Here is a 13,816-nt window from a genome sequence, read left to right on the forward strand (position 1 = left end):
TATGATGACCCAACCTGAGGAAACGTGCCAATTGGAGGAGAACATTGGAAAAGCAAGGTCCCAAAGGACAGCTGCCTCTGCAGTGGACTCAATATGTGCAACACATGTGACACCGGATTGTAATTTAGTATGTCTGGTAGGAGGAGTGTGTCTTCTCAATCAGTGGCAGTTGTAGGTCTGGGAACACCCACTGTGATCCCTCCCCGGTCAGCCAGAAGGCTGGTTGGAGGGAGCATCTGGCTTGTGGAGCAGGCTAGGCCTGAGAGTGGAATTAATTGTATTAGTGTTATGTAACCAAGGTTTTAGTTTGTTTGTTTTGCTTGTTTTGTTTTTACTGCAACCAGTGAAGTACATCCTATCAATTAAGGATAAGCCAGTGTTTCTACTGCAAACTCATAAACAAATCCACTAAATAATTTGTTTTTTTTTTTTTTTTAAACAGACGGTCTCTTGAGAAGAGAGGTCTAGGACTGAATTAGTGAGAACGCTGCAGGTCAGATTTGACATGCTGCATGGTGACAGAATTGTTTAGAAGGATCTGCCTGGAAGTCTCTTATTACAGCCATATCCAGCAAACTCTTGCAGAAGGTGCAGTCCCTGCTCATGTGAGTTAGCCTTCTGAAATCACTGAGATGATTAGAGGGAAAAGCACCTGTTCCTTTCCTTAAGAAGGAATTTTCAGTGAATTTTTTTTAACGTTTTTGAGTATTTATTCAGTCAGCCCTCATTCATTAATAAACCTTTCACTGACATGCTGCTGTGCGGTATAGAACGTGACCTTTGCTTTACAGCATCAGACTTCTTTTGAAAAATGTTTTTGCAACATAAAACATAAAACATTTAAACATAGAGAAGCGCTTTTTACAACGTGCTGGCATGAAAATTTTTGATCATTTTTTGATAAGATAATACATTTTATTTCCTTGAGAGAAGATTGCAAGCAGATTCTTCTCTGTAGAGCTATAAATCAGCAGCTTGAATCTATGCTGCTTCTACATCTGTTCCTACAGGGCTTCCATATTTTTTTTTCTGTATGAAGACAATTTGATATTTAGACATGGATGTCACTGTAAGAAGGAGGGCAACCAAGTCAGATCTCTAACCAAGTGCTGATCTTAGTGCAGTGCAGATCTATATGTTTAAGGTTGGTGGTTTTTTTTGTACTTGTTTCATGATGGCAGACAGACTACAGAATTTACCTTGATCCGACCAAAGCGTAAGTAAAATAGAGTTATTCAGACAGAATATTTACACTTGTGGCTGTATGTATGTACGCTTGTGGATCAAACCTTTCTGGTTGGATCAGAATAATTATGAACTTTTTTGTTTCCTCTATTCCTGAAATGCTGAATTCCTAACTGGCTGGGTTTGAGGTTAGTTTGAAACATGAGCAGTGCATGAATTTGTGGGACATTCACATAGGTGAGCTGAGGAGTCTGCTTACTGCAGACGTTGAGGCAGTTGCGCTCAAGTTATGCATCCGTTACCTGCAGATCCCTGTGTGTGTGTGGTTCCTTGTGGTTATCTTCTGTTTGCCTGGAGTCTGAGTAATGAAGTCTTTTTCTTCTGAGTATCAGAACCTCTGAAGGACCCGGGAAAGGAGGTACTCCGTTCAGTTCTATAGAAACTCATGAAGGAGTTGGAGATGCAGAGTAACGTGATTCTCAGTTATTTGCTTGAAGTAGGATCAAAAATAATATGGTCGTAGGATTGTCCTGGAGAGGAAGCAGTCACGTTAGAAGCAAAAAAATTTGGCTTTTTCTTGAGGAGGGGAGTTGTTCCTACAAACCAGGTGTGCCTGAGGAACTCACCTCCTCTGGGAGAAACAAGAATTAATGAATCACTTATTTGCTTTGACGTTATGGACCGATTGGTGAATATTTGCGTTATTTAAAATGTAGTGAAGACACGACAGTTAGCTGAAATATCTGTGGCAATCTTTTGCTTGTCCAGGTGACAGCAAGATGAGCCCAAGTTGGTGGGCTGAAGTTGAGAAGGTGCTAAATCACACCTTGATGTAGAAGATTGTTTCTCTGAATAATTGTATTTCTCCTAGAAAAATTGATCTGCTGTAATGTGAGTGATTTCCTCCAGTATCCCACTTCAGTATCTGTAGTTCAATTTCTAGCTGTAAGGAAAATAACTGAGTAAATCCCTCTATGCATTAAGTGCTTGTGAATCTACAACGACTTGAAAATGCTGTATTTGAAGTAATATTAAAAATAGTAATTGGCGAGGCCATTGTGGTTTGGCTAGTTACCTTTTTCAGCAATGTGTTGTATTGTTAAACAGCTTTTCTTTCTTGACTATACACCCACGGAGCATAAAACTTTAAAACAGTCAGAGGAGTGCAATCTGTGTTTTGATAGAAATACAGAAGAGCCACTGTCAAAGCATCACGGTTTCATGAAGCTGTGCAGACGGGCCTGGCATGTGGATGGCTTAGATAGATTCTCTCCTCTGTGACTCAGGCAGATTTTCAAGTTTAAAAATCTTCACTTTCACTTGAAAAAGCTTCTTTGAATACAGAGTAAGTAATGCTTTTAACTCCTCAGCTCATAGCAAGAAAGTGAAAGTCTACAGTTTGAAAAACTATCAACCTTTTAAAATTTCAGAAGCTCCTTACAAGGATTAAAACAAGGAGACGACCCTAAGTGTGGTGTGATGCTGTTTTGAAGCCCTGCTCTCTGCAAAGGTTCATGCAGAAAGCCCCGCGTTTCCTTTGGGGACGGGATAACCATGCTGTATAGATTTAGGTACCTGTGTGGAATCCTCTCCAGTAGGCACTCATTTCTCCCTCTTGCCACCGTGGGAAATTCGGACTGTAATCTTCAGTGATCTCGCTTGCCACTCTGCTTGCAGACCTGTTGTTAGAATTGGAGATGATGAGGTTGCAAACAAAGTAAGTGAGATGCTCTCATTTATTAAATGGCCAAACTGAATCTCACCTGATGTTGCCTGTTAAAGTAACACATAGGAAACATGTAGCTGTATCACCTATGCTTTGTCCAAAGTTCTCTACCTGAAGTATATTCAGAAAGGGACATACGAAAGAAAGTGATGTAATATGCTTACAGTAGACTTCATTTGGTCCCTCTCTACGATCACCTTGTCTATCTTGCCTGCAGGTAGCTTTCAATGGTGGATGTGTGAAAAGTGTAATGCAGTCAGAATGCAGTTTATAAGAGTGACGTATGTGAGAATGTTTTAGGAGGTCAACATCATTTAGAAAAAAATCTGAATTCTGCCATAATTTTGACGTTTGTTAAAGTGATGTGCGAGATACAGAATGATGTGAGTCTGTGAAATCCACTGTTCGATGTCATTTGCTCTACTTCTGAAGCAAACAGTTGCCTGTGGAAACTCTGACAATGCTATTTTCGGTTGTCTTACCATGTCTTTCTTAATGTATATTCCATTTCTGTTAAAAGAATGTTAAATTAAGTTGCTTGAAACTTTTAAATGACGTAGTATGAAATGAGAGAAAAAGGAGAGAATATTTTCCTAAGTGTTCTGCAGATGTAGAAATTGGTTGAACTTCGTTTGGTTCACCTTCTCTGTTTGCATCTTAAAGAATAAAATAGTAATGAAGAGATCACGTATTTGAAGAGAAAGCCTGTTGTGGTGAAAGGATAGCTATATGCTTTCAGTAGATAGCTCATTGGTAATGTTATTGAAGTAAAGGCTAAATTTCTTTACTGTTGTGTTCAGAATAGAAATAGTAGCAATAAAAAATAACCGCTATCTTTTTGTTGCTTGCTACGTGTATAAAAATAGTAAGGTTTGCTGAGCTAACGGCTTGGTTAGGAAGATGTTCACTCTCTGTCTTTTTAGACTGCCATTGTACAAACGCTAATATGATTTATGTTGCAGATGCATGTACTGGGGTTTCAATAAAATGAATATTGATGGGACTATTTTTTTTTTTTTTTACGTTGCCACATGATCAACCGGGGATTGTTTTACTTTTGTTACTGTGGAATACCAAATGCCTTAGTAGGACTTGATAATTAAGTATGCATGCACATGCTTCCAAGTTTTTATGCATATAATAAAAGTATATGAATGCGCGGTAACTATATATTTGCAGATGCTAAGAGAAAGTTGAATATTAATGGCATATTTTTATTTTGCAGCTTGGATCATCCTCGTCTGTGCCTTTTACGTCTATATTCTCGCAGCTGTTTATGACTGTTGTAGTCCCCCTTATTATTGGACAGGTATGTCTTTTATATATACATCCTCATTTTAAAAAGAAATAAGTTAAAGACAGCTATCTCAAAGACAGACCAGCAACGTGTCAAGCTACCGCATAGGAAACAGCCTCAGGATAGTGAAGTCTAATATCAGAGAAAGGATGCTACAGTGCTCCCTGGAGCCACATTGATCTTTGTTGAGATGGAGCATCTGTCCCTCCCTACCGCAAACATACGTTATTGCATATCGAGAAGGGAGTTGGTGAGCATGAAGTGGGAAAAATGGCAGCCCAGCCTGTGAGAAATTGCAGCTCCATACAAATGAGCTTTGAGAACACTATGCTGGCCTTTTGTCACGTGTCCTTTGCCCAGATGATGAAGGAAGTTCTTGTGTCGTATCTGCTTCTAATTACGAAATTAAAGAATTCTGTCCTGAAAGATATGTGAAGGCTGAGCGCTCACAAGTTAAGAAATAGTGAAGTTAACATGCTTGATCAATTTTGCATACAACTGCAATCATGCAGTTACAGTTCTTTTTCTTTGTGACTCCTCCATCATCTGTAATGTTGGATGGGAGGGATTCATGGAATAAGCAGTCGGTCCTTATTTCATCTTATACTCATTGTTCACACTGAAACACGAGGCCTTTTTTTTCCACAGAGTATCATTGAAATATTTCGCTGAAATATTTCCTCTGACACTTGTGCCTGTGGTATCTGTTTTTCACAAATACTGTTTTTTTCTTTGCTTCACGATGCCCGCTTTTTTTTTTTGTTTTGTACACCAGAGCACCTGGAGCCTAATTCTTTTATACTTCTTAGCAGCAGTTTTTCTCAGGCATAAATAATGCATTGAGGGAATATCGGCAGGTGGGTTCCCCCTCACTTCAGAGGAGAAATGTTTCTGTCTCTGGAATCCAGAGATTAACAATCAAAGAGTCCTTGACTTAAGGAGTATCTTGAGTCCTCTAGTCCTAGGAGGTCCCAAAAGTTGAAGTTCTTGCCTTATTTGCAAATTTCTAGGAAAAAAAACAGTGTGACAGCAGATCTAGAAATAAAGTAACTTACAGTGATAGGTGGAGTAGCAACAGTATGTACCGCGGTATGGTCAGTCTGATGATAGCAGATACGTACAAAATTCCAATAGGGTTTTCATCTGCCTTGGAAAATTGCTATAAGAAATTATGTGAGGTGAGTGACCGTGGCTTTTTATTGACTACAACAAATAGCAAGGCTAATTAATGGGGACTGAGCAGTGAGCGTGCATAATAAGTGCTCTGAATAAGTACAAATGAAAAATGTGATGAGATTTAAGTGACAACAGATGTGATTTAGGAGCTGAAGGAAAAGTCAATAGCAAGTTTGTGTAACTCGATCCTGAATTTACGTAAGAGTTTGTTTTGCATGAATACAAAGGATGATTCTCTCCTTTAGAAATGTTTAAAGTGATGGCTGGAAGTGAATGACCAAATGGAGTAGCTCTTGTTTCCTGTAAGTGTAAAGGCTTTATTTCTAGAGATACTGTACTATCTGTTCAGAGGTTATGGAAGAGAGGAATTGCTAAAGATAGCTTCAGATCACAAATCGCAAGGATGATTTACATTCATTGTTGTGATTAAGTAGAACTGTATACCAAGATAAACCGACTTGCTTAGGGAGGAATAAAAGCCATTTTTTGGAAGGCAGGTGTCCAAACGTAAAAAGCAAGTAACTCAAGGAAAAACATTAAGCAAGAAAAGCGGTGACATCAGGAGATGCAGTGACACGTCTTACTGTGCCTCAGCCAGAGGTGGCTTGGTTCATCTTTGAGTTAAATGGGAAGCTGTGCGTTTCATTTGTGGACCTCTATCGACTCATTACTGGACTGCTGCCCAATGTGTGGCGCAGCAACGTAGCAGTGCTTTGTGAATTGCAAGCTGCTCACTCTGAGATTCCAGATGCATTAACAGATAATGGCCCACAATTCATGAATGACAGCCTCAGCAATTACTTCTAATTTATCATTTCCTGCCTGCAATGTCAATTCCTTACTACGCACAGTCGGTGCAAGAACGCCTGTTAAGGTTCCCTGGTAGCAAAAAGCTTGATTGGGAAAAACTGCCCTTGGAAACTGTTTGCTTGGAGAGTTGCTCGTCTTCTTAATTCATCTGTGATCAACACAGGTTTTGTGTTTGAACCTCATCCGTGTAAAACGGAGGAGGCTGCTTTAAGGAAGCATTCTCTAAGGGGGTTATATTCCTTTGAAAAAAAATCTCGCCTGAGAAAACCTTTGCTGCCTAGATGCTGGTTTCCTGAGCAGGCTGCAAAGCTGGCTGCTTCAGTAGCCTTTGGGAAAAAGAGCAAAGCAGATGACATTTTTTGTTTTGTGCTGTTTCTTGCTTTATGGCAGTGTTTGAGTTGGTTGGATGACATGTTAGATTTGTTTTTTTTTTTTTTAAGGGTAACTGGTAGAAGGACTTCACAATAGTGTCACTGATATTTATTTTCTATTCTTGCCTAAAGAACTTCATTAAAGAATTTTCTAGTGTGTGCCTAGACTGCTGTTGATGTGAAGATAGTTTTTTAGTCACAGGCAATGAAAAGTCAAAAAGGCTGCATCTATGTCCTCTGCTCAGGTGGTGGCTGTCAGTTGTTAAAGAAATAACCGGTAAAGGAGGAGGTAAGACGTTCTGTTATCTGGGAGCCACTGAGGCTTACAGATAGCAGTTGCTGATGGATGACCTTCAATAAGGATAATTACTCTTTTCTTTGTCACAGATGTTTTGGCTGTCTGCAGTGGCCTGCATCCTCCATGGCTGTAGATGCATTTTGCTAATCGATAGCACGATACCATTCAAATCGATGTGAATACTATGATAGTGCGCTTGTATTTAAAGAGCAAAAGTTAACGTTTCTCTGACAAGTGGTCTTGGGGAGGTAGAATCTATAGTGTTTTATAAAGATAAGTTTTTCTATTAGGCTTGATGGTCTGTAGATTGTAACAGCTTATTTGTACATCGCTCTTGTACACCTCTAGGGGGAATTTGAGAATACTTGTTACACAGTAAACATGGTAACAGATATGTCATAGGAAATATTTTTGCAAATGGTTCTGACACCTTGAACTTCTGATAGCTTTTTTATTGGGTGGCAGAGTTCGATAACGTCTGAGGAAGACTGCTGCTCCTGAGCTGTTGTCATTTTGCTAAACTAATTGTTTGTAGGCGTTAGCAATGTCTAAATAGTAGAAAAATCTAAATGGCTTCTTCCTGACCAGCTCTTGAGCATTTGGCTGAAGACTGTTGTTTCTGTACTTATTTTTTCTCTTCTGAAGTGGCAGATAACAGGACTAGTGAAAGCCACTGCAGCAGTTCCTTTCTCATTTTGAAGACTTTCTCTATTCTCTGCACCTAAGTGCTTATGACAGACTTTTATTTTATGTTTTATATTAAAGAGCAATTTATGATTAAATGTTAATGAAATAGAATTTTCACTGTGCTTTCATTCTATTCTACTAGTTTGAACATTTTTCAAAGCAGCACACCAAAACCCACTGTTTTCTATGAATAAATAATAAAAAGCTTGTCTGTACATTATCATTCATGCATTCTCTAGTTGCCCCATTGGTAATTTGTCTGCCAGTGTAAAGTGGGCACTTCATATTAAACAGACCTTAACTAAAGCTAAAATTAATGTTATCATTCCAGTGGTGGTTCTTCCCTAATCTATAAAATGAAGGTCGTTGAACAGAACGTAGTCACACCAAAAATCTCGGTGTTCTACAGGTAAAGGATTTTAAGTGCCTTCTGCATCGTTGCCCAAAATGTTCCAGAGGAACCTCATCAGCACTTTGGAGGTGTGTTTATAAACACAACTTAAAAGGAGCGCTGTGTTGCAATACAAGTTGTCAGTGAAACTGAAGCTAAAAGGCTTAGCGATGTATTTATTTTGGAAGAGTAAGAAATTGGAAGGAAAAGATACGTGGCAGTTGCTAATGAGCAGAAGGAACGGTTTGTCTTAACGTAGTGCTCATTTGTTGTGGGGAGGGGGTTGGGAACGATGCTCAAAGCAACTGCTATAAAAAGGGAGCGGTGTCAAACGCTTTCCGTCTTGTAACCGAAACCCACGCAGAAGCAGTCCTGCCTCTTCAGGCTCCACGGAGCTGCAGGGAGCAGGAAGAGTGCTGTCCTGAGACAGGAGTGCTTCTAGAACCTTGTTGCAGAAAACTGAGTTGTCAGATCATCACTTGGACCACGGTTCGCTCCCTCCTAGCACTTGACTCAACAGGAAACAAAACTTTGTCCCCGAAGAAAGATAAAATATAAAGAAAATATTTGTACTGCTGTCACAGAGTGACTTGACAGTCTTTGCCATGTTGCACCTGTTTGTAGTATTTTAAAGCAACAGTTGTAAATTGCTCCAAGATGTGAAAATGAATTTTCAAAGTGGCCTTACATGGACTTGGTTACGTTTGGTTTGAAGACGTGTGTGTCAGGAGCTATCGCCTAGGAGCGAATTGATGGAAAGAATGAAGTAAAGCAGCTTTTAGAGGATTTTGGTAAACTGAGGAAAAGAAACAAGTGGCTTATAAATCTTTTTTTTTCCCCAGATTTCAGAAACAGTTGTGTGTTTTTTTTTTTCTCCCCAGTCCCATCTTCAGAACTAGTTAATTAGATTGTAGAATAAGGACAGATTTGATGTTTGTTGATGTCCCGGAAACCTGGAAAGTATCTGGGTCTCTATGACAGCATCCAGGAGTGAGTAAGAATGGATGCTGTCCCTGTCAGGTGATCAGGACAGGGTCTGGTGCAGTGGTAGAAGCTCCTCTCTGGAAAGGTCAGTGCGTCTGAACTGCACTATGGACCCTGGTTGTGTGGAGGGTTGTGGTGTTACACAGATCTGAGAAAGAAGTTGTGTCTTATCTGCATCATATGTTAAAAACTGCAACCGATGTAACCTCCCTTCCTTCCTGATATCTCCTTCTTTCTAGTGATTTTCTTAGTTCACTTTCATTATGGTTTTTTTTTTTGTTTTGTTTTTGTTTTTTTAGTATATTCTCTCCTGTCCTGTTTTCCAAGTTTCACTGATAATTGTACCCTGTATTCCATGCAGACTTCCTTGTTGGTTTGTCACTGTATAGGAAGGGATATTGAGAAGTCATTGAACTACTCCAGATATCTTTCTAGCCTGGCTGATAGCTTTTCAAAAGAAAATTTTGTGTTGCAAAGATACGGTAGTGAAAATAGTAGTAAAGAAATAGCTAGGAATCCTACCTTAAGGTGCAAAGTAAGATAACTACTGCATTTAGGGGTAATGGCAAATGCAGCCTTGTTTCAGCTTGCTTCCTCATGTGTTTGAACTCAAGTTAAAAGTAGCTTGTATTTCTTCGTTGAAATGTTAAAGCTCAGGTGTTTTGTCTGGGTGTTTTGAAATCCATAACAACAGCTAAAAAGCAACAGGAGCAAAAGTGCAGTAAAAGCCTCAATTCCCTTAAATGTTTACATCACTCCCAAAACTTTGATAGATTTAGAAAAAAATCTACTTTGCATAATGATGCAAATACCAGCAGATATTCTTGTGGAAAGAGAAAAATGGCTTCACAACCATTTCCTCCTGTTTTTAACTTCAAGAGCTTAAAATAATTTAAGTTAAAAATTGTGGTAATTTTTAAAAGGTGTAGTTTATTACGTATGTCAGAGATGGCTCCATTCCATGTACACAAGGAGGAAAAAAAAGCTCCTTGTCCTATTTAGATCAAATAATAATGATCATTAATGAATCACGTTGTTTATTGCATTTTTTATCATGTGTGTCCAGCACTTGAGCAGGCAGGTGGAAACAGTCTAACTGTATTTTACTGATGGATTTCTCTGGATATATAGTTTGACTGTTATGAAGGTATAATAAGATAATTGTTTTTCTATAATGCATCTCCTACTATTTTCATGTATGATCTTATAACAGATGAGCAGTATTTACCTGCTTTCCTGGAAGAGCGGGTCGTGTTTCTTTGCACAGGGCATGCTAAGTGAATTAAGAAGATAAACAGCCCATTTGCTTGGGGAAACTGTTGTGTCAACAAGAAGGTTACAGCAGGATGCTGAGCAGACTGGAGGATAAGTACATGGCATGTAACTATTCTGGCAGAAGAACTAATTTGAAATGGGCTCAATTCTGTTAATTGATATGTGATTACATTGCACCGTTGCTAAACGTTAAATTCTGGCCTAGAAGGAAGTTTGAGCCTGGAAATGTTTTTGAAGTGATTTTGGAGAAGTGCCTTTGGATGTGGCCAGGTCCTAGGCGCTAGATGGTAGCTGCCTGAAGGACGTGTTTTTGTTTGGTTAACACTTAACTTGTCTTCCTTTTATTCGGCATTTCTCATCACACAGTTTAGTTAAAAATATCATCTTATGCAAATTTTTACTTCTGCTTGGTTTTCTCCACTAAGCCAGTTTGAGCCTTGTTGTTATATGTGCAACCTCAGGTAAGCTGTCAGGAATTCCCCCGCACTTCGGCTGGCATTTGTATCTGCACGAAAAACCTTGCGGTTCTTTGTGCTTGATGGGATCACTACCACAGGCCACAAGCTCTCCTTGTAGATGTAATTCTGCAGGAGGTCTCGGCAGGGCTAGGGGTTGCAAGGCCTTTGTGCCTTAAATTGTGTGTGGTTTCTCCGTGATGAGGTAGCATCCTGCAGTGTTTCCTCGTGTAAGGTATGCTTTTAACTGCTTTTAAGGTTCACTCTGGTTATTTCTATATCTCTGCCTTTTTTTCCCCTACTTTAGAAGTGTTATTTATAATTGTTTTTTTTGTTTGTTTGTTTTTTGTTTTTTGTTTTTTGTTTTTAAACATAAGGAATTCCCTTTCACTGGGGTCTGTGGAATTATTGCATCTAAAGAGCGTTGTCCTTTTTGCTCTTTTTCATCAGTGTGTCAGAGCAGTGCATCTCTTTTGGATGTCAGTTCTTCATGTTTCTGCTCCAGGCTGTGAGTTCATCTGTTCACAGAAATATCAACTTGGACATTTTTGCAACTGCTTGTCTCTCTGGTGCTTGTGCCCCCTCGTAGTGGTGTGTACTTGAAAATACCAGGCTGGAGATAATGGACAAAGAAGCAGCACATCAGTACAGTGCTTGAGTCTGGCATCTTTGGTTCAGCGCATAACACACAAAAATCATTGTGTTAGCTCTCTGTATTTGTAGACAAATGAAGCTTAATGTCCCTCTTCGGGCTCTGATTTTTCCTAGTGGATTCTTTATTTAATCATTTCAGTCTGTGCTGCTTGTGGCTTTTCAACCTCTGTTGGGCTGGCTGTCAGAGTCTGCCATCACCACAGAACCAGCAGGTTCGCTGCCTAATTCTGTACCTCTCGCATGTGTTGACTCTATTGTATTTGTGGGATTTATCATTATTTCACTATGGAACTTGGCAAGCTGTGATTTTTTTCTTTTCTTTTTCTTTTTTTCTTAAACACTGCAAAGTTATAAAATTGGGTTAAGAATTAAAAGGCTCTCAAAGCATCCTAGTCCTGAAACAACTCTGCAGAGCATGAATAAGTAACAAATAGATTGTTTGTCAGTCAAAATAATCAGCTGATGTGATCTTCCTTGTGAAAAATGTTATGAATACCTGTTGGGTTGGCTTTTTCCTCTCTGAAATTATGTAAGAATTCGGTTTGCTTGAAATCAGTGATTATATGCTAAATTGGTCTCTGAAATTTTACATATTTTTGAGCCTTGAGAGAAGATCAAAATATATCAGATTCTGTGTTACAGAGGACGTACTCATCTGTGCTTTTACAGTATATATGTCACGTGACACGGAGTTAAGCTGATGAATTTCTAAAGCCACAGTTTAGTTCTACATGGTCTGATTACGTCTTGTTATTTCCCTTTTTGTTATAGTAAGTGCAGTAGGAAGCTGACGTTTGTGCACACTTATTCACAATAATTGCAGACTCAGTAGAGACGGATATCTAAAGAAGGTACCAGCTGATTGAAGGTTTCAATTAAATACTTCTTTCAGCTTTAAAATGTTTTCCCTTAAGCATCAGTGTGTGTTGAATACATGTACAGAGTCAGTATTGTCATACGTGTTATAGTTATGCCTTGTACAGACACATTCAGATTGCACTTATTGCACCATTTAAATTGCACTGTGGCATAATTATCTGTAACTTTGGATTTTCAGTGTCAGGTTACTTTTAGTACGAGCCTTGCAAAAGGGCCGTGCATGAGTGGACTTTTCTTTGTCAGTAGCTTTTCCTTTCTCCCAGTGTATCCTCAATTTAGGGAATATTAGGGTTTTGGGTTTTTGTTTTTTAACTTCCTTAGAAAACAGTTACTGTACTGGTGAAATTTTTTTGCTTTTTGCTTACCAAGTCCCAGATCTGCTCAGTTTAAGCTAACTTGGCTTTCCGTCTCTGTCATGCTGCACTCTGAACTCTTGCTTGCAGCTGCGTTGGTGTAGTAGAAATGCTAAGTCATGGCCTGAAGCAGTGATGGAGCACCTGGTGGGATGGCAGGGCCAACCCAGGGGAGCTCAGGTGCGTGCAATGTTCCTGAGTGAGGAGAAGGAAGGAAGCCAGGATCCACCCCTTCCCAGAGCTCATGTAAGGCTTGGCAGTCGAGGTGAGGGTATCTCTCTGGAGATCCCTGTGTACCCGAGGCCTTAAAGTAAGAGGTTTCTTTCCTTTGTTTCTGTGCTCACAGCAGTTGCATTTGAGCAAGTCCTGACTTGTTGCAGCTTAGGACTTGGCTACTCTGTTGTCTTTGCCATGCTTTCCGTGGTGTTACAGGCTGTGTGTTCTCTCTTTAACATCTGGCAAGTATGGAAGGTTAAAGTTCAGTGCTCCAGAGGAAACATTCAATGTTTCCTATTGTGGTTTCCTGTAAACCTGTTGTTCTTCAGCAGTGGGAAGCTTAGAAGTACTGTCGGGTGAGCAACGGTCTTCAGCCTGCTGAGGTTTTTGTGAACCCCATGGAATGATGGAGCATCCTCAGCTGGGAAAGACCCATGTAGATCTTTGAGTCCAACTCCTGGATCCACAAGGAACCACCTGAGATTGAAACCGTATTGTCCAAATGCGACTTGAACTCCATCAGCTTGGGGCTGTGACCACTACCTGGGGAGGATGTTCCAGTGCTGACCACGCCGTGGTGGAGAACCTTTTCCTAATACTCCCCTGGCACAGCTCCGTGCTGTTCCCTTGAGCCCTGTCGCTGTCACCAGAGAGCAGAGCTCAGCGCTGCCCTTCCGCTCCCCGTGAGGAGCTGCAGTCTGCCCTCAGGCCACCCTTCAGCCTCCTCTGCTCGGGGCTGAACAAACCGAGGGACCTCAGCCACTCCTCAGGTGCCCTCTAACTCCACGTGCAGGGTTGTTAGCAGAAGACCTGCTCTGTGGTTTGTCAGGTCTATTTTCTTTGGTTAGTGGGATAGCTACTTGGAATACTTTCCTCTCGAGACTTCTGCAAACAGGCAGGGAAGGGAGTGAGGAAGCCGACAGCTCTGAGGTCAATCCAGCGGCTTGGGCAGTTGGTGTGCGAAAATGTTCTGTGATGGTGATGTTAATGTTAATGTTAATCTCAAATACTTGTAAAATACAAACCGATAATGGTGGTATTTATTAATGGTATTACTGT

At 40.1% G+C, this 13,816-nt stretch overlaps 1 protein-coding gene across 4 annotated transcripts in view; it reads left to right on the plus strand.

Moving 5' to 3' along the window:
• SLC10A7 (solute carrier family 10 member 7) overlaps nt 1–13,816 on the plus strand; it is a 153,647-nt gene that overhangs the window by 109,019 nt on the left and 30,812 nt on the right. For 2 of the 4 annotated variants that reach the window (XM_052690131.1, XM_052690130.1), the window contains one exon: nt 4,137–4,220. The exons of the other annotated variants lie outside the window; for them this stretch is intronic. In XM_052690131.1, the coding sequence (XP_052546091.1) occupies nt 4,137–4,220 (84 nt within the window). The remainder of the gene's footprint in view (nt 1–4,136; nt 4,221–13,816) is intronic. 4 annotated transcript variants of the gene reach the window in all.

This window comes from Tympanuchus pallidicinctus, unplaced genomic scaffold (assembly GCF_026119805.1).
Source record: "Tympanuchus pallidicinctus isolate F22 unplaced genomic scaffold, pur_lepc_1.0 scaffold26, whole genome shotgun sequence".
NCBI classification, from domain to species: domain Eukaryota; kingdom Metazoa; phylum Chordata; class Aves; order Galliformes; family Phasianidae; genus Tympanuchus; species Tympanuchus pallidicinctus.